This window comes from Calonectris borealis, chromosome 23 (assembly GCF_964195595.1).
Source record: "Calonectris borealis chromosome 23, bCalBor7.hap1.2, whole genome shotgun sequence".
Lineage (NCBI taxonomy): Eukaryota > Metazoa > Chordata > Aves > Procellariiformes > Procellariidae > Calonectris > Calonectris borealis.
The window spans coordinates 3,133,908-3,154,217 of NC_134334.1; the positions used below are offsets into that span (position 1 = coordinate 3,133,908).

The following is a 20,310-nucleotide window of genomic DNA, read 5'->3' on the forward strand; positions in this document are numbered from 1 at the left end:
GTTCTCCCTTCCTCCGGGAGTCCCAAGGGTGAAGAGTCACCACCTGTGTTTGGTAACTCTAGGGGAATTTACCAGCAAGTAGTGTTTCAGCACTGACTGCCAAGAACCGTAGTGTCTGTCATATTTCACTCTGAAAATAACTGGCTTGGCGTTCCGAAGCGGTCATTCCAGAGTTTCAATTTAAGCTCTTTGCAGTGGTCAACTTCCGAACCTTTGAATTAAATCCCCATTTCCTTGAAGTTAGGAATCTTGGGCATTCTGTTAGTTCAGGCACCTCCCCAGCTGATACCAAACATGACATCCACCAAGCCACAAAAGTCTGGGATGGAACATGCATTTCTCTTGCTTAAAATACAGCTGGCAGATACCAGCTGAATTTCACGAACAGTGGTGGCTCTGGTCCTCCTCACCTGTACAGCAGTGAACAAACTGCATGGGTAAGGGCTACGGTTGACCTCTGGGAGATGACAGAACTGCGCTTCATGAGAATCTTGCCCCTTGACACATGGAAAAGAGCAATGGGCTAGGTGCCAGTTCTTGGGGTGTGAAAATGTTTCAACATTTTCATCATGTGGACGAACATCTGCGATGGTTTTGATGTGAGCCAGCCCCAGGGAGCTGTTGAGACAACTCGGGGAAGCGAGTGCTGCTGACAGCAAGCAAGCCAGAAGTCCCATTAATGGAGCGGACAGATTATTTTCTTCTCTTTTCTTGGCACCAGTTTGCATTTGTTCACTTTATCTTTTGTCAGCACAGTTCCTGTGGTAGGTGTCAAGTGGATGTGGTGGGGCACAACACCGTAAAAGAGCCTGGAAAAAAGAAATTGGCCCAGTCTTTGCAGAAAATGTTAAGAAATACTGTGTCAAGCCATTTCTTTGTTCCTCACATACGCTTAGCGCCCTCTTGGAACCCTACTTTTTGCCTCTTTACATCTGATTGTCAGTTGCTTTTCCCAATGTTTCCTACAGAGCCGAAAGGAACAGGGCTGCTTTTTGTCTTGTTAGAAAAACGTCCTTCACCTTGGGGTCATCTGATGGGGAGGCAATCGGAAACCACTGGTGTCCGGCAGAACGCTGGTGGCTCGTGAAATGGTAGGAAGAGACAGTCTGTGCCCTAACCATGACTTAGGAAATCGCCCATCAGCCAGGCATGGAGCTCTTGGGGAGCTGGACAATTCTTTGGTGAAGAGCTTGCTTTCTGAACCTTTTAGTTCTGTAGTTGCTACTTGCTTTCCTAGTAAGCGGAGCTGAAAATAGAATAAATGATGTGTAATCCTGCTCAGACATTATTTCACTGTTTACCGAAGGATCAACTGCTCTTCTCTAGATACCATTAGCGTTTGATCTAGCGTGTGTTTCAGGAGGCTGGAGAAGCGGTGCAGGCCTGGGTTATGCCTGTCCTTGAATCCAGACATAGTCGAGTCCTTGTAGTCAGAAAATGTGACAACCTCTGGCCTGACCAGTTCCTCCGGCTGAAATCTCTGCAAAGTGGTTTCTCTGTATTCGTAGTACTGAGAGCAGCCTTCTTTCTTTAGCTCCCCCAGCTACCAGCGCTTGTGACTGTATCACAGATCATACAATATTAAGGATTTGTTTACAACCTGTAGTCCTACTGGGTAAAAAATTGTGAGAGAATCTAAGTTTTCATTTTAAGAAAACAGAAAAATTTCTAGTTCTCATGGTTACAAAGATTACAAAACACAGAAATCTGTGTATCGGGCTGAGCAAACAGAAGGCAAGGAGTTTGGGTTTACGTAACAAGAAAACACCAAACCCAAACAAAAAACACCACCACATTTTTATGTACGTGCATGCATATACAAGCCTCAGCTCTTCAGGTGAGTTATGACTTCTCTTTTCCTGTTTTCTGAACATCTGAAAACTGCAACGTGGCTCTTGCTCATCAGAACATCTCCCGCGTTACTCCTCTGTCATCTCTCCATCTGGTGTTCACGTGTAATTCCTTCTGCCTGGAGAGAGGTCATCTCACTGGGCAGAAGCTTTGCAGGGACAGCGCTTACTGAGACCTGTGACTTAGAAGACGCGACAGTCTTGGCCAGGCTACGGTTCTCTTTCCTCAGAGGAAGCCGCCTACCAGCTCTAGCAACGCAGGCGAGTCCTCCTTCCTTCCCGGGAAATAATCCTCTAGGCTCCCTGGCTGATGTTTCCTCAACAATGGACTCCACGGCTATAAATGCCATGTGCAGGGGGAGGGTCACACCTTCGGGTCTGTATTGGCTTTTACCAGCAGAGGGTCAGCCAACAACGCTTGCCTTTTTCAGGTGAGAGCCTAAAGAATTATTTCCTCAAATATGGACAACTTCTAGCTCAGTGTGTGCCAGGCAGGTGGTGACCAAGAGGGAAAGATCCCCCTGGTTCGGTGAGCCGAAGATAGGAGGCCTGTGGTTGACACGATCAAAGAAGAATTGAGGGAAGAACAAAGCTTGGAATTTGTGAGATCAGATGAGAAAAGCAGGTTTCAATTCCCTGTTAGACATTGGGAAGGGAGGCTTTAATTGAGATGTACCGTGAGCTTCAGTGCAGACGTCTCCCGGCAGAGCTGGGTGCTGGGCCCTTTGCACCTCTGGAGAATCAGCGTGGTGGGACGTGGGAGGCAGGTTCAACTTCTGTCAGAAACTGTCCACCTTCGTTGCCGAGCTCACTGCGCGTGCCTCTGGAGTCTGGCCAGAAGTTTGGGAGTCCGTTGCCACCTCTGAAGCCCACTTAAGATCTGATCTGGCCAGGTCTGAAGAACCGAAACCGATCATGGTTTTGGTTTATGGCAAGTATTTTGTGCACCTCTGTTTGTGAAGGGTGGCTACTCTTTTCATGTTTGACTTCCTAGAGTCTGCTCAAACTGAATTCTGCTGACCTGAAGGCTGTGGATTGGTGATTCAAACCCATTTAGTTAGAGGGAGTGTCTGTTTTAAACCTTATTTTGCTTGTTTCGCCCGCAGACTATCACTCTAATAATGATTTATAGTTCCACAAACACTTAAAAATATCCTGATATTCTGCTGTGTTCTTGGGTGGAAAAAGTGCCAGAGACCTGCAAAAACAAAACAAAACAAAAAAAGCAGCCTTGCAGCCTGTCCCGCACAGACAGAGCTAAACCGAAGAGGAGCTGAGCGGAGCTCGCTCAAATACAGAAACTGCAAGTAGCAATTATTTAAGAGTATTGCTTCACACAAAATAAAAGGGGTATTTTCTCCATTGTCCTGCCAGGTAACTCCTCCAAGGGTTGCCGGGCAACCCTTGTCTTTATTGTCTTTAAATGTGGGTGAGAAATTACTAAGCAAAGCAGTTCTGCCTCTGGTGTATCCAACTCGACTCAGGTTGAGCTGCACAGCATAAAAAATTTGCCTTATTAGACTGTGGTTAACAGCGTGCTGAAATCTGGACTTTACTTCAAGAGTCAGACAAATGCGGGCCTGGAGGAACCAGCTTCCAGGACGCAGAACTGGGCAAAAAGCCGTGGCGAGCAGAGTAAGAGCTGGAAAGGAGACGGTGAGAGCTGAGGTGGGAAGACACGACTGGGGCTGGCCGGAGTCCCTTCGGGTGCAGTTCAGCTCCAGCTGGTGGAAGAGAATCCTCCTGCACTGGGCCTGGTTGCCGTCTCCAGCACAGCGAGGAGCTCTGGGCAACGTTTCTGACTCACGTGCCTTGCTCTGTCGCGTTACTTGGCGCCTACCGCCTGTAACTCAGGAAAATGCCTTGCTGATGGGATGGGACCTTGCTCGCCCAGGGGGATCTGTCACCAAGTCTCTGTGACCTTGGGCTGTATGACTGGTCCCTGTCCCAGTTTCCCCACCTATAAAAGCAGAATAAGAGCCTTTTTTTTTTTTTGGAAAACCTTGGAGCGTTGGAAAGCCTTACATAGAATTCTGTACAGGTCAGTTCTGTGTGGTGTGTGCAGACAATAGCAGGGATTTTCAGTATAAGTTTTATTTATTGAGAACCATCTTCCTCCAGCTAGACTGTTTCTTCCCCTTTGAGAACTACTCTGAATCCCAGCCAGGAGACAAGCACCCTGTGCACCAAGTCCTGGCTGCACTCTGGCAGTGACAAAACTCCCCTTGACTTCGGTGGGATTTGATCCTTTTTGTTCTACGGGTCAGCCCAAAAGCTGCTGCTGCAGAACACTCCAATGGCTCGGTGAAGAGCTGCTCCCCTGGCAGGACCCGGACTAGAGGAGGAACACGGTGAGGAATACCTGAGGCGGCAAAGAGCAGCGAGAGAGAGTTAAAAAGTGACAGTTACAGATTTAATCTGCAGTCAGCAGCAATCACGTTCGGTTGCCAGTGCAGCGCCAAGCACAGTGTAAATGGGTCTCGGGTCAGCAAAGCTGCGCTGTGATGACGTCGGTCCCGATGACAGCGCTCCCGCGCCGGGGGATCGCAGGCTGCCGCGCGCTCATGTACCAGACAGAGCCTGCACCGCCGCAACCCGTCGCGCACCGCCGCTGCGGGCTTAACTCCCCTGCGCGACCTTCCAGCCCTGCCTGGCAGCGCCAGCACTCGTATGGGCTGACAGCAAGGACCGAATAAATTACAAGCACGAAGAGGCTGGCTAAGCAGTCTTATGCCTGACAGGGATTTTTTTCAAAATCCTCCAAAACCAACAAAATGCAGCTGGTAATGCACGAAGAGAGTTGTTCTGAAATTAAGACAGTACACGTGGGAAGGAAGGTAATGGATTAAACCACTTGGACAAGAAGAGAGCGCTAATGTTTGTGAGACAGAGAGATTTCTGGAACGGAGCTTTATTTGAAAGAAAGGAGAAAAACACAGGTATCAGGATACAGGGCAACCTTCCTGCTGGCTTGTTGCCACATCTGATCTTTGCACAAAGATGAGCTTTTCCCACTAGCTTTAGAGAACAGTGGAATCTAATGCTGTGGATCCACTTTAAATAAGGGGTGATGGATCCACACATTCATTTTTACGTATGGCAGAGCAATAATCAGACATTTATTTGCTTGGTTTGATGCTCTGGAACCCCTTGGTATTGGCCATTGATTTCTGTGTATGAGTGTGAGCCCTAGCAGCTTATGCATGGCTGAACACGTATTTGTTCCAAACCTCCGTGCACGAAACTGGCCTCTTACTGCCAGGCTGAGCCGAGGCGCGTGACCACCCCCAGTGCTGCCGGGGCTGCCAGCCCCTCGGGCAACGCTGTTTGCAAAACCACCCAACCCGGAAAGGCCGGAGGGGTTGGAGGCCCTTCCCAAGGGTCCCGTTGTGGACTATCGCTCACAGTTGATCCATTCATGTGAGTTCCTTTCAGTCTTTAGAGCACTGTTCCTTACGAAAACAATGCCATGGAGCCGGTAAAGGACATGGTATGGAAACACTAAGAGGGATATTCATACTGCCTGAGAACTTAGACACCAAAGCTGGAGAATTCCCTCTCTTTCCTGTACAGCTGATGGGTACAGACAGGTATTTGACTTTCGACTCGCTGCGGACGAGTCTGTCTCTCTCAGAACTACATGGGAATAGCAGCTGCCTAAGCAACGTTCCAAACCTGGGCAGCGTGAACGTGCTCTTGCTCACTTGCCCAAGTCGGCAAAGGAAGCTCTTGTAGGGCCAGGAGTCGAGGTGTAATTCTCTAAATCCCAGCTGAGCGCCTGAACCCGGCTCGGGCCCCGGGAGGAATGGACTGGCCCGACCGTACTGTGCAAGCAATAGGTGGCACTTGGATCCAGCGGTGCCTCCAGCCTCCTCTGCTACCGGTAAGAAGCCAGTGTGGCTTCAAAATGGATGTAGCTAACCCAGCCTCAAAGGCCAGAGAGAGTAATATTTATATGGGGATAAGTCAGGGAGAGCATAGTGAAAGGCAACGGCATTTTCAACATCTCCTTAGCAGTCCTCAGAGACCCGCCTCAGATACAAAGCCTATTCAAAGCAGAAGAAATCTTTCCATCGTTCGCCTTAGCCGTCACTGTTGGGCGCTCCTTGGCATCGTAAGACTGGCGATAGACGTTGGCTTCCCCCTGTGGGCATCCCCACGTCCATGCTCTCCCCTGCGACGTCCGTTTCTTTCAGGTGGTCTGAGAAAGGGGTTGCACAACGCAGCTTCTGACGTTCACAGCAGGGGAAGGGACAGCATACACACAGGATGAGTCCTTCCACAGGGAATATGTTAAACCAACCAGTTCACGCTCACTAGCTGAGCGGTGGTATTTGGCCGTGTGTGTGCTCTCCGCTCATTACAGATGCGATGTGAAACGCAGCAGCTTAAACAAGAGATGCCCACACCAACCCATCCTGTCTTCTGTTTGTCACAAGGAAATTATATTTATGGGCACTCGCCACAGCCCCAGTAATACGCAGCAAACCTGAAAAGCTGCAGCAAATCGGTTTGAGCCCAGTATGGAGACAAGGGTCCTGGTTCCCAGCTGATGTATACGGGGAAACCCTGCAGGGGAGTGGAGGAGGCTGGGCTGATTTTCACACAAAGGCCCAGCTGCTTCTCTTCAACTACAAATGAGGAAGAAACGATCTGAAAACCAAGCTGGCCATTTTGCTTTTGGTGTGAGTCATCCATCAGGCAGAGTTGAGTAACTGGGTGTTGTCCCCTGACCTATGGCTCGGTGGCCTCAAGACAAACCATTTCACCTCTGTTCCCCAGGAGTGAAGTGGACTTGCCACTTCTGTAACGTATTTTCAGACCTATCAGGCAATTTGTGATGGATATTGCCCTTATGGTTTGTTTGCAAAGTGCTGTGTATGTTTATGATGCCATAAAAAGCCAATGTAACACAATTAAACACAACACACTTTGTATTTAAAACTTTTGCAATGGGCAAACACTTTGTATCTGCTAAACCCTGGACTCAGTTTCCTGCTTCATGTTAAGAACCTGCTGAACTATTTGGCTCAGCGAGAGCCCGGGGCTCTGGGCTTGCTGAAGGCAGAGCGAGGCGGGGGGCTGCTCTGTGTGTAGAGGCTTGGTACACCAGGAATAAGCATCAGTCGTGACTTTCTACACAAAGATAACAACAAAAGAAGATCGAGAAGCCGTGTCACTGGTCAGCTTTGCTTGCAGTCAACGCTTTTTATGTCCAAGGGCCTGAGATAGGAGAAATGACTGCAAGTATCTTGTAATCCCACCCTGGGAGTGGGACATGGGAATATCAAACCTTCTTTTGAGCTAGCCAGCAGGAATAGACATTTTCAGATATGCAGATCCTGTACGTTATTTGGAGCTGCTGCAGTTGTTTAGAACTAAAGAAACCAACAGAAGGGAAACGGGGCAGACCCATCAGATGTTTTGGGTTTCTCCACAGAATTTGAACAAATTACCAAATCTCTTTGTGCTTTAGTTCCCCAAGTACAAGGGGAGAGGCAGTTCCTGACCTATATCAGGATGAAGTTAATGTTTTAAAAGCTTACTGATCTTTTAATAAAGAGAATAAAGAGCAATATAGTACTAACAGATGTAATGTAGCCTTTATGGCTACGTACACCAATTTATATGCAGGAGTGTGTGCAGATCAATAATAGACTATTTATCTGGGAAAGCATGCACAAGCACTGTGGGCAGTATGTGTGAGGACTGGCTAAAGCAAGGAAGCCTGCAGCGATTTCCAGGAACAGGTCACCCAGAATGCAGAATGAATAGTAAAGCAATGCTCGTAACAGCCGAAAAAGGCAGCTCGATCCGTGCCTCTGGCCGCAACTTGGGGAGTCCAGAAATGTGGGCTCAGTTCCTGCCTCTGCTTCATCCCCCCGTGAGAGAACTTACACCTTTTCTCTGTTCTTCTACCCACTCCTAGGTGTTGGGGGTAGCAATTCCAGCTATGTCAGTCTTGTGAAGAAGGATTACTCCTGGCAGAGCAGTCAGGCGATGCCCAGCAGACCCCCAGCCAGGCTCGGGGCACTCAGCCGCCGCTATGACAAAGAGGGTTCTGGTTTTTCGCCTGCAGAAGGTTGTGAAACAGGGCGTTCAGGTCACTGTGCAGGGAACCAGTTAGGTTGTCCTCTCTGCGAGAGAGGGAAGAACAAATTTATCTTCCCCTGTTGGAAAGCCGATCATTTTCGGAGCGCGCTCTTTCCTCCCGCGGGGCTCAGGCGATCGCCCCGGGGGCTGGCTGCGCGGCCCCGGCCCCTCGGGACGCCCCCGGGGGCCCGAAGCCCGGCCGAGCCCCCTCCCTCCGGGGGCTGCTTTCGCCGGCTGCAGCCGCCGCTCCCCGCCCCCCCCCCCGGAGCCGGCTCCGCTGCACCGGGACCCGCCGGGAAGGCGGGAGCGGAACCCCGGGGGGGCGAGGGGCCGTGGGCGGCCGGGAGGCGCTTTGTCTGCGGCCGGAGGCAGCGGGGGAGGCGCCGGGCCGGGCCGGGCCGGGCGGGGCGGCGGGGGCGGGATCGGGGCGGCGGTGCCGGCTCCACGCCACGCAGGTTAAGAGCCGCGTGGGGCCGCGCCGGGAGCCGAGCCGAGCCGAGCCGAGCCGAGCCAGCATGGCCCAGCCGCGCTACCGCTCCGTGCTCATCACCGGCTGCAGCCGGGGCATCGGGCTGGGGCTGGTGCGGGGGCTCGCAGCCGCCAGTCCCTCCCCGGACTTCGTCTTCGCGACCTGCCGATACCCCGAGAAGGCGCAGGTAACCGGGGCGGGGGCGCCGGGGCTCCCCGGGAGGGGATGCTGCCAGCCCGCGCCTCCTCCGCCCGGCGTGTGCCGGGGCTCCCCGGCCCCTCGGTGCCGGCTGGGCTGGGCAGGGCTGCCGGAGCTCTCCCCACCCAGGCGCACGCCGCAGGCAGCTCTGGAGAGGAGCCTGGCTGGAGGTGCAGCCCGGAGCAGATGTCCTGGCAGCCGCCAGGCAGTGCTGGCCCGGGGGGGTGGCGGGGGAAGGAGAAGGCACTTCTGGAAGCGCAGAAGAGGTCGAGCATCTCTGCGACCAAGCGCTGGTGCCCCGGCAGCAAGTGCCCAGGGTGGGATGGGAGCGGGGGGGCTGAGCTCCCGCCCGGGGTAGGTGGCCGGCTCGGATAGAGCCGGTGCGGTGAAAGTCTCCGAGGCTGGCGGTGAACTGAGCACGGGATATTGCTATTCGGGTACTGCGGTGCATTCCCGAGAGGAGGAGAGGCGAGCTGGAAGCACTGCAGCCCGGCCCCGGCAGGCTGACAGCTGCAGCATCTCAAGTGCTCCTGCCAGCCGCTTCCTCCAGTCCCCGAGTTTCTCGCTGGATTTGCAGCTGGAGATAAGTATGTCCTGGCCGCCTCCAGTTTTGCACAGACCTGGAGCCCTGCAGGGGTAGTCCATCCCCCAGAAGCCTTCCCAGTCAAACCTTGTCTCTTCTGCATGGTGTGTCTGTGTCCCCAGAAGGAGCTGTGCCCCGTCTGTCTCTTCCCTTTCTCCGCTGGACTTGCAACAAGTGAGAAGGCCCAAATGAATGATGAATTAAACACTCCTTTTAGTGCCCGTCTTGGCTGGGTAGGGACCACAGCCTTCTGCCGAAAACATAGTAGCTTTTGTTACATCTTGCTGGTGAATTCACTTGCAGCCCTTTCCCCTTTCAGCCAGCATTCCTGCTGCTACAGCATAGCAGTAGTGTGTTTGGACTGCTTCCCCATCCCTAGCCTGTTACAAATGACTGTCAGATAAATTAAAGGCACTCCCCAAAGCTTTGGGAGGCAAATTGATAATAAGGGTTATCAGTCTGCTCACTTTGTGGCCGCTAATGTCCTCTGTTGCACCTCCAGTCTGATCTTGACTCTCCTCAGTAAGGTACAATTCCTAGGAAAACTCTAGTGCTCCAGAGCTGCAAGAATCTGAGCTCTCAACTCTGACTGTCTCAAACCCCTGTGTATTGCCACAGGCATTCGGTAGGAGAATTGATACCAAAAGTCCTACTTCTGCATCTCCCCTATTTCAAGCACGGCACAAGGCTGCCTTAGCGAAAGGCAAATTCCCTGGCATGTGCAGAGGTAAACAGAGCTTGTATGTCTGTTCCCTTATGGTGATTTTATTCTTTTCAGTGCAAACTGTGATCACGCCATGCTAGCAATAAACAAAATGCAGCAACTTTGTTTACCGCTTAGCTACACAAAAACTTTAAGAGATGCTGCCGAGGCTCCCCCTCCAAGGATGGTAGCACAGGGCTGGGCAGAAAACCCCTGCAGTCTGACCCCTCGGATCTCCAGTAGCACTGTGCTGCTCTACAGGTACTTATGAAACTGAAAGAAAAGGTCTTAATATTGTTTCTTGTTGTCAAAAAACCCTCTCCAGCATAAAGGCACATTTAGGCTATTTCTGAATCGAATTGCTGAGAAACAGTCCAGCAAGACTGAAATCTGGTGCACAGACTGCCTTTCAGAGGCACCGGTTCCCGCAGCTTCCCCCCTCAGCCCCCCTTCTGCCCTACGTGAGCTCCTGAACAGGTATTCACTACCATTCTGTTCGCTTTTAACTCCTGTTACAAGATCTGGCGTTTGTCCCAGCTGTATTTCCTATTGGTGACTGCACAACAGCGTGGTGCAGCAGTGGTACAGGAAACCAGCAGAGACACATGAGCTGTTGTTAGATCGGAATCTCCCTGCTCAGTTGTTTGTTCTAAAGCTGCTTTAGCCGGTGCTGAGGGAGGTTCTTTTTTTCACCAATTGGCCCTTGTGTTCAGCAGCGAGTTCTCATCACGATAGTCTTGGATCAATGACATGGAGAGGCAAAACAGTTCCTTCAATAGTAAGAGCTTCCTAGGAAACATGATATGGACGTGTCTTAACAAAACTTGTGAGTTTTTTGCATTGCCAATACTTAAAAATCTTGAGCAAAAAGGCTGGTAAACCTGTACAAGAAGATGAAATAGCCTTCAAATAGGGCAGTGTTCCTGGGAAGAGTTTGGGTCACTCCTCGCTTGCAGCGGTAGGAACCTGGAAAGACTTGGGCAGTCGTGTCTCATGTAGGCAGGAAGCTGGCCAAGAGCCACGTTCCAGTAACCCCGCGTGGTGACTCTGCAGGCCACATGGGGTGCATCCTCAGCTTTTTTTTGGGGGGAGAGGGCAGGGGGGGCAAGGTTTGTCCTTGGTGGATCAGGGTGGGTTTTTGTTCTTTGTAAGGACCTCTAGGCCATGTGCTGTGCTTTGGCAGTACATCAATAGAAACCTCTGCAGCCAGCTGAAAGCATATTTCTAACAGATGGGTTTGGAAACTCCACAAGAAAGGCAAATCTTTACTAAAGGTATTGTAGTAGTCTCACTAGTATTATCTGTCCCATCTGCAATGCATAAAGTTGGCACAAAATTTTCTGACCTTCTGAGGTGTGTTTCCACCATGCCACTAGTCCTTCGAGCTGGCAGAGGGCAAGCACAGACCTGCTTGAGCCTCCAGCAATGGGAGTCGTAGCACCATATACAACCGACTATCTCACAGCTTGGACCCAATCTGGCAATGTTGCTTGAGTGTGGTACAGTAAGGAAAGGCAAAGGTTCAGTGATTTTCTTTTCAGTTTTTTGGTTTTTTTTTCCCCCAGAGAGAAAACTTTGCTTTCACTGACTTTCCAGTCAAATCTTGAAAACCCAGAGTTCAGGTTCCTGCACTCCAGAGGCTGGCACTGCAGACTTGTCTTAGTGCACACGAAATGGGCTTTGCCCATCTAAGACCTGTTTATCTTGACCATGCAGACTGGGCTGTAAAGTTGAGTTGTTCCTTCTCTGCACACCTGAGCTGTCAGTGCTTGCTTTTTCTCTTGACAGTGATTCAAGCGGTCTAATTTTGTTTCCTCCCACTTTGCTTTGTGGTAAGTGACAATATGAAAAATCTTGCTTAATATGGGTCCACTGCCCCCCACTTCTCCTGCATTAGAGGATGAGCTTGAAGAACAGCAGCTTTGGACAGTTCTCTTAAATTCTGCTCTCGTCTGGCTTTGGTAGAGTAGCATTTTCCTTTTGCAGAATGCAGGGAGGGGAAAAAGGATGGGAAAAGCTTAAATGAAAAGCCTTTTAAAAATCATTTTCCAGTTTTTAGAGGAAAAATGATTAAATATTCTTAGCTACTGGCAAATCCAGTGCCCATCTTGGGGACAATAGTCAGCAGCAATTCCCCGGTAGCTGAGAGTTATCCAGAGAATCTCTCGGCAGAGTGTATGCTGTTACACAGATGACTGCGTACTTTGGAGTCCTGCAAACAGTGGACAGACAAGAGCCCCTAAGGACCTGACTTTAGAAAGAGATGCTGGAGAAGAGTCTGGCGTTGCTTTCCTCTGCTTACTACGGAAAGCAGCACGTCTCCTGTAACTTGCTAACCCTGGGATAATGCTGAACAGCTGCAGGCTTTTGCATGTGAGTCTGTGCTGGCAGAAGTTGTAATAACTTGAGGTCTTGTGCTGAATAGCTCCTAGGTGGCCTCCACAGAACATTTGCCTAACAAATGGGCTTTAGATCACACGATAACATGCAGCAGGCCTGCAGGCGCATCTAGATAACCGCTGCCCCTCCTTGAAAAGTACCATACTAGACTCCTTCAGCCACACTTTGGTTCTGATCTGCCTTTACTTGAGCTGCTCCAGCACTGAGAGTGGAAGCAGCTACAAATCTCTTGCAAAATAATCCTGACGTCCTGTCTTTACACTCCAGATGGACAAAACCACAGTACAGTTATTATTAGGCAGCCTGTATGGGCTCACGGACCCAACTATAATTCTCCCCCCTCCTCCTTTTGTTTCTTGCTCTTTCTTTCGCTCATCCTGCTTCCCCATAAAAAGGAAAAACTCTGACCTGAAGTCTAAGACTACACCTAATGACGGTGTAGCCCCTGTAGTCCCCCCTCTGACTCGCTGAGGGCTTTCTGGGGAAGCGAGGTAGCTGAAGGGATCCAAATGGCCGTGGTGTAAATCTGTTCACAGTGCTTCCTGCGCTCCGCTTGGCTCTGCCGGGCTGTGCTGAGAGCTGAAGGTGGGACCTCAGGACAGGAGCATCTCTTGTTCCTCCTGCTCTCCCCGTGAGCCCAAGTGTGTTCCCAGGTGAACAAGAAAGCAGCAGTTCCTCGCTGCTCAATAGTCCTCTTCGGGGCTCTGGAAAGCTTCCAGGGCTTTAATGTGCTGTTTCCCTTCCTCTGAAGTAGGAGATAGAGTTACTAACAGTGCTGTGTCTGTTCCCTTGTCAGACACAGAGCCCTCACTGAAGTGCTTCTGCACACTGTCTCTGTCAGGTTTTGTTTTTGTTTTTTGTTTGCTACATATTTTAGCCATGTGGTCTGCTGTTGGGAAGAGCAGCTGAGCAAGCTCTGGAGCACTGCTCTAGCAAGAGAGATGTGTTATATCAGGCAAAGGGGGCATTCTTGAAGTCTTTCTAATTTTGGGTTATTGCAGTGTTGGTTTTTTTTTCTGGAAGTGTTTTGCACTTCCCATAGCATTAAGGTCTGGCTCTTCTTGAGTCAGAGAGGACTGTGGATTTGGGGCAGTCTGCAGCAGCTTGGTGTAAGCTATTACACAATCAAACCGTGAGTTGGCTGTACACTGTGATACTGCACAGCCTGTCTCAGAGAGACACGGGCAAATATGATACATCTTTGACTTTGTCCTGAGTGCAAGCAGGATGATGTGAAAGGATACCCAAGTACCCTTTGCCTGACAAAGCTGCCTACAGGCTATGTTGGTGTGGCTTGATTGCTTCCAGCTGGCCTCGTACGGCCAGGTCCCTTCCAAGAGTTGTAACTGAAGTGAATAATGCTTTCATAAAGAAGGCAAAGTAAATCTTGCTAAATGACAAAGACAACATAACATTCCTGGTTGAAATCTAGCAATAAATATCCTGTGTGCTGATGAATCTGTATCTGGAGCCTTGAGTGCCAGAGGACCTTGCTTAAATTGGAGTAGACTGACTCTTTGTTAATCGTAATTAAAATCAGCAAGCAGGAAACAACAGATGCTAATCAGAGTTCAAATTTTTCTTGGAATCCCTAAGAGTTGATTCTCAGGGGTAGCTATTCAGGTGTGGAATACTTCTAGAGCTACTATACTAAACACAGTATTAGGGGGTTGTGTTGTGGGTTTTTGTTGTTTTTGTTTGTCTTGTTTGTTTTTAAATTGGCTATCACAGTACACTGACTAAAAATGACTTAGCCTGGGATATGCTGGCTGTAACTACGGTCTGTAAAGGAAACTGTGTAAACTGGTGTTAAAATAGAAGCTGCACGTCAAACAGCAGTACCAATGAGCTCACTTATTCTTATGTATGTGTTGCCATTATGGGCTCACTTGGCTCTGTTAGACTGCGCTCTGAGATCTTGTTTTCCCGGGGATTTAACCTATTTGTCCTGGGTGCAGTGCCTCCGCACTAGCATGCTGGCATAAAAAAAGTGAGCACAAGTCTGCTGCAAAAAACACATGCGGACAACTTTGGTGGTGTAGGTTTGTTTTTTGTTGTTTCGATTTTTTTTTTGTTTTTAATGGGGGGGAGAACAAGGCACTTGACAGATGACCAGTAAGTTTCCGGAAAGCTCATCCCTTCAGTGGGGAGTCCATAACTAGTATATGCATGCACGGCAGCAATATTTTCAGAGTTCTCTGGACACAGGAGGCTTTTGATCTCTTTGATCTAAACTGCTTGGGATGGGGGAAGAGGAGAAGCAGCATACATGGCTGGTGGCTTGAAATGGCTGTATCTGATTGCGCTGCCATGAACCTGTCTCGGTCTTCCTCTCCGCATGTTCCTTCTAGTCACAGTAGGGAAAAGAATAGGCTTTTCTGCAGTTTTTAGGTTTCCTAACTGGATTTTTCAGCTTATGTTTTTATCAGGTGGAGTAGCATTCTTGAAGACCAAAGTTGTCTAAGTTAGTTTTATGCCTGGAAGCTGCTTCTGAGAAACTTCAACCACTGAAGTGGGAGTCACTTGTTAACTAAGCAATTAACTAAATGGAAAAACCATTGAATTTTAAACCGGATTTGCATGCAGCAATTGTAATTTCATCCTGTTTATGTTCTGGAGAATGCTTAATGCTGCAGTGTTTGGACTTCTTAATTGAACATATTGCTTACTCACTTCAGAAGCCTCTCAGTTGCTACACAAAACATCTCTGGCCTTTTAGCAAAAGTTAGTAGCTTGTTCCTGTCAGAGAGTAAAGCAATCCAACTATAAATAAATGAACAAACCTCGAGAAGCCAGAGCACTTCTGGAGTTTATTATCAAGTAAGCAATACTGTCAAACTGAAGTCCAGTGGACAGTCCAAAGCCACATAATTATTGCAGGCCTTGACATGGCAGAACTATTTCATGCCTGACTATCAATAAACAAGATAGTGTGTTCTGGGCCTTTAATCTGTTGAAAACTGTCCCATTAAGCCCTATCCAAGGGAAGGAATGTCTTCTGGTTTTGTGCTTCTGACTTGTTCCCCTTCTTCCCCCTCCGTTAATAGCTTTAACTGCAGTTGCAGATTTTCCTCAGTGGGAGAAAAACGTTTCTAAACAAACCTGGAGAGAATCCCACAGAGTATGAACTGAGATAAAAAGATGTAATGCATTATAGCTTGACAGAGGACATGGAGTCCCTAAGTGTCTCCAAGTGGCAAAGTAGTACTCTTTCAAAATCAGCCCTCCTGAACCCTATTCCCAACGGGCTCCTAAAGAAATGGATTTGCTTGAGCTGGAATGTTTGTCCAGGGTTGCTCAGACTCCTAAACATGGCTGGGAGTATGTAATCCATCTGTTACATTTGGCCACGCTTCCCGCTTGGCTACATGGCACAGAAACCTAAGTATTCCAGCTTGGCCTGTAAATCCAATTTGGACGCACTTTGTCCAGCAGCAACACCAGCATTAGTACTAATTTTCTCCAAGTCATCGCTCTGCTGAGAGGTAGTAGATAGATGACTGAATTGTGTGAGATCTGAATGACAGATCTCTATCTAGCAGAGAGAATTGTTCTTGTGGACAGTTGCTGTGTACGTAACCAATTTCATGTGTGCTTTACCTTCAGTTACAAGAATTGAAGCTAATGAGAGTGCTGGGAAACAGAATTTTCATAGGAAAATTGCTACGAATCTTCTCCTGCAAACAGTAATTCCAAATGGCTTTTCTTAAGCATTCCTGTTGCCCTGAACTGATGTCTAGCACCAGCTGAGCATCAGGAGAATTATGCTTTTCTTACAGAAGTGGGGAATTACTGGCTTGGAATGCAGTCTGAGCACTGGGTCTGCTGTGGAACTGGCAACGGTAGCCGCTTGATCGAAGACCTTTGGTTACACTGCAAACACACCCTTGAGTTGTACACACTGAGAACTAACTCTGTAATCTAGTGTGCTGGTATCTTGACTAAGCAGGTGAAGAGTCCAGTTTCTTGAAGCAGTTGGTCTTGCACTCAGGAAAGCTGCTCAGCAGGTTGGAAAACATAGTATCACTGCCTTCAGTCCAATTCTGAAAATAAATGGCAGTTATGATTCTGGAAATGTAGATCTCAAACTGTTTTATGTAATAGCCATGGGGATATATATATATATATATATAAGATAACAAATAATTTCTTCTTCCTAGGAACTCCAGCAGCTTAGCAAGCAATACAGCAATATCAAGCTCCTCCAACTGGGTGAGTAAAGGGCTTATACAGAAGTATGTTCAACCAAGTCAAGTGAGTGCATCTTAAGAAACCGGTCTCCTGGGTGATCAGTAGCTGTACATGACCTCCAGCAGCTGAAAACAATCACCCTCATCTTAAGATAACATTGGCGAAACATAATCTATGTCAAGACTTCTGTGCATTGTCATCTCTGTGTGCTGCCTAAATGTCCCCATTCAGACTAATGCCTTAGCTTTGGTTTAGCATGTGTTGTATAGGGACAGACGGCATTTGAACCACACAGTTCACTGCTCACTGTGGCTATTCTTGGCTCCTCTGTGCAGATGTCGTCTGTGAAAACAGCATCAAGAAAGTAGTCAAGGAAGTGGAAGAAATTGTGGGAGACAAAGGTCTGAACTGCCTCATTAACAATGCTGGCATCAATGTGCTTGCTTCCTTGGAAGAAGTCACAGCAGAGACAATGCTCACCATTTACGAAACCAATACAGTTGCCCAGCTGATGGTCACCAAGGTAAGAATTGGGAGGAACGTGCTTAATCTATGGTACTAGAAAAGGCTGTTCCACTAGTGAGCTGGACATGTAACCCAAGCATTTGTCACCTTGGAACTGCACAGATACAGTCCTGATACCAAACTGCATGCCTAGAGAGCAGCAAGAGATCCTTTCTATCAAGGATCTTTCTCTTTATTTAAATCCATCTGGTATGAGGTCACTTCAGTGGACAGGTTGGGCTAGGAGGTGGGCAGAAGAGACTGAAGGTCCTTGCTACTTACAGCTGGCTGTTATAGAAAGGTTTCCTATGGTCAACTTGTCTGGGGAGCCATCACCATTCTGTGCTGGTGGCATAAAGTTGTACTGCAATTCTTCATGGAGCAGAACCTGAGAGTCCAGCTTGCCTTGAATGGGCCAAGAGCAAGCTGACCAAATTAAAACAACCTCTTGTTTTCACAGGCGTTTCTACCCCTGCTGAGGAAGGCAGCCCAGCTGAGCACAGGAATGGGCTGCCATAGAGCTGCTATTATCAATATGTCCTCTCTTGCTGCCTCCATGCAACTCGTCCAGGCAAATGAGATGTTCCTCAAGGTCTACCCCTACAGGATAGCAAAGGTTTGTAGGCTTCCCTGGGCTGTGCTCACTGGGTGAGGGCATGCCTGTGAGTTAAAGACCGCTCTGAGCTTAAAACGATGATCTGAGGTGTGCAGCACTTCCTTGGATAGGCTGACACAGGAACTGTTCTTGTTCTTCATGTGGGTGGAAATGGGACCTGTGAAAACCGTACATCTGGAGCAAGCATGCCAACTTCTTAAGAACAGGCTCACAAATGCTCCATCACTACTCTGATATAGAGCCATTTCAGAGGGACTTGGCATTCAGGGAAGAACTGATGCCGCCAAGTGTGTGTCTTATTAGCTGTGTTCCTCTCCAGTCCAAGCAAGATAGCAGGCATGAAGCTCAACGAAAGGTGTGCTGACCTGTACATGGTAATGCTAGTTAGTGAGAGTGGAGTTTTTAGTTTTGTCACATCTAGAGACTGAGTTGTACGAATAGTCAAGATTAGACATACAGTTTCTCCTACACCACCTACTCATAAGCTGTTAATATGCTTGTTTTCCCTGTTCAGAAGTAAAAAACTGAATGTTTATGTAGTGATTACTGCAGAAAAACAGAGTCCTTATGTCAATATTATTTTCCCCACAGCTCCTTGGGAGTTTCAGATGCTACTTTATCTTCCGTCATAACTTGTTTTCATCTTTGGGCAGTAAGCTTATGGCGATAGAGCTTTCACAATGCTTCTCTTAACAGATATCTCTGAGAATGAAGCCCCCAGTAAGTCTGGATAAGTTACTGTGATACTGTTACCGCCCCTTCATTTGTCAGGAGACAGCATGGTGGAAGGGAGGTGCCAATTAGCTTGGCTTAAGGTCTTGCTTAAGGTTTGTAAAACCAGCACACTAATAGACGGTTTCCACTCTTGTAGACTGCACTGAACATGATCACCAGGTGTCTTGCTGCAGACTTGAAATCGGATGGAATTCTCTGTATTTCTTTGCATCCAGGCTGGCTTCAGACAGACATGGGCGGAAACATGGTAAGTGACATCTCTCTGAAAATGTGAAAGTAGGACTCCCTCGTTGTCCCAACCCTCGGAGCAAGAACCCACTGTACAGTATACACTTCCATGTGCTGCAGAGGCACACTATGAAACATGAAAATACATCCCACTTGATTCTAGTAACTCCTTAAATACGTTTTATTCTCTTCTGTAGAATATTCCCAGTAATAATCTAAGCTTGATTTGCTCTAGGCTCCCATGCAGGTGCAAGAGGCTATCCCAGGTATTCTCTCTGTTCTGGACCGTCTTGGTGAAAAAGAAAATGGTTCCTTCCTGGACTGGCAAGGGGAAACTCTACCGTGGTAGAAGTGCACCGTATGCTACAAGAACAGCACGTCAGTCACTATTTAACTTGTGCCACTAATGTCTGTGTCTCTAGGGTTTTCTTATACGCTAGTTGAAATAGCCAGTCTGATATCCAGCCTCTCTCTAGGTGTATTTGGAAAGTGAGGTGGCTGACTCTTACTTGGTATTGCTACTGCTCTGTTCTAATGCTTCCTGCAAATACTACTGTGCTCTTAGTGATGGGTATCTCCTGGAACCATCTAAAATAGATTAAAAACTGCAAGTTAAATCCAGGGGCTGGTTCCTCTTCACTTCCAAAACCAAAGCGGGCCTCTCGCTCTCTGCAGAAGTAAAAACCTGACCTCAGAGTAAGGCCAGTGTAGGCTGTCACATTCCAGCATGTTCAGCCTGCTGGAGACATGTCTCTGGAAAAGGTCCTTCGGCTTCCTTCAGTCCGAACTGAGCCAAGGCTGAAATTGCCCAGCTCTAAACAACGTGAATTTGGTACTTCTGTAAATTCCTCAGCAACCTCTGAGTGTCCCCAGGTTGACAGCACACACCAGGCACTTGCTTTGTTCCCAGTGGGTGACTAACATCCTGATATAGGGGTGGGAATGTTGTTTTGTACATAAACTTCTAAAATGTCTTCAATAAAGTCATGTTTAAACAAATAGTCTGTTTACTAAACTACTTCAGTTAATTTCTCTGTATGTAGGTTTCTCTTCCCTGACCAGAGCACTGTACTTGTACCTTGCAGGAAGAAACTCTTAACCATCGCTGTCTCCTTCAGGCTAGATGGGTTTAACGTGGTGGGGTTTACCTGAAACTGAGGCAGACCCTTGTTCTGGTCTGAAATACTAAAAGCAGCTGGTGAAAAGATCTCTGTTCTGGCTGAGGTAGGGATAAAAGCAAACAGTTCTTTGAAGTCTGGGATTGGCTTCAACATCCCTCCCTCATGCCAGCTGATTAGGCACTTTCATGCTGTGCCAAGGTGGTGGGTTCCTGTACCACGGGAGAAAAGACAAACAACAGCCAGGTAAGTGGGAGAGACAGGTGTGGTGCTCCTGGACAGCAGCCACTGCGAGACCTGCCCTCAGATGCAGCTGAGGGTGTGTAAGGGAGAGGTGTCTAGCTGCCCTCCGTCATCCCCACGTCGACAGGGATATAAAGTCTCGCTGAAACAACTGCTTGTTACGCCACGCCTGTGTGCTCAGACCCCTTTTTAGTGACGTGCTGCTGTGACTGAGCAGGAAAACAAAACGCAGCGCTCTCCTATCAGCTGAAAGCCATTGACTTTCCACCTCCAAGTGTGACTGTAGTATCAGCACAAACTTGATAGGTAAGGGCCAAGCTCGGTTTGAACTAGCTGAACTATTTGGTTTGAATGGAATGTCAGATACTGGGTGGGGAAA

At 48.5% G+C, this 20,310-nt stretch overlaps 1 protein-coding gene across 1 annotated transcript; it reads left to right on the forward strand.

The window, feature by feature from the left end:
- The first annotated feature begins 8,367 nt into the window (after positions 1 to 8,367).
- LOC142092380 (C-signal-like) lies at positions 8,368 to 19,562 on the forward strand. Its single transcript, XM_075172349.1, has 6 exons — positions 8,368 to 8,599; positions 16,457 to 16,508; positions 16,823 to 17,010; positions 17,452 to 17,607; positions 18,479 to 18,589; positions 18,806 to 19,562. Exons 1-6 carry the CDS (start codon positions 8,459 to 8,461, stop codon positions 18,917 to 18,919), a joined length of 762 nt encoding a protein of 253 aa, XP_075028450.1. The 5' UTR covers positions 8,368 to 8,458; the 3' UTR covers positions 18,920 to 19,562.
- The last annotated feature ends 748 nt before the right edge of the window (positions 19,563 to 20,310 follow it).

Coding starts and splice junctions, on each gene's coding strand:
- LOC142092380 (XM_075172349.1), top strand. CDS start 8,459: ATGGCCCAGCCGCGCTACCGCTCCGTGCTCATCACCGGCTGCAGCCGG. Junction 16,509..16,822: donor TATCAAGCTCCTCCAACTGG/GTGAGTAAAGGG, acceptor TCCTCTGTGCAG/ATGTCGTCTGTGAAAACAGC. Junction 18,590..18,805: donor CAGACATGGGCGGAAACATG/GTAAGTGACATC, acceptor GATTTGCTCTAG/GCTCCCATGCAGGTGCAAGA.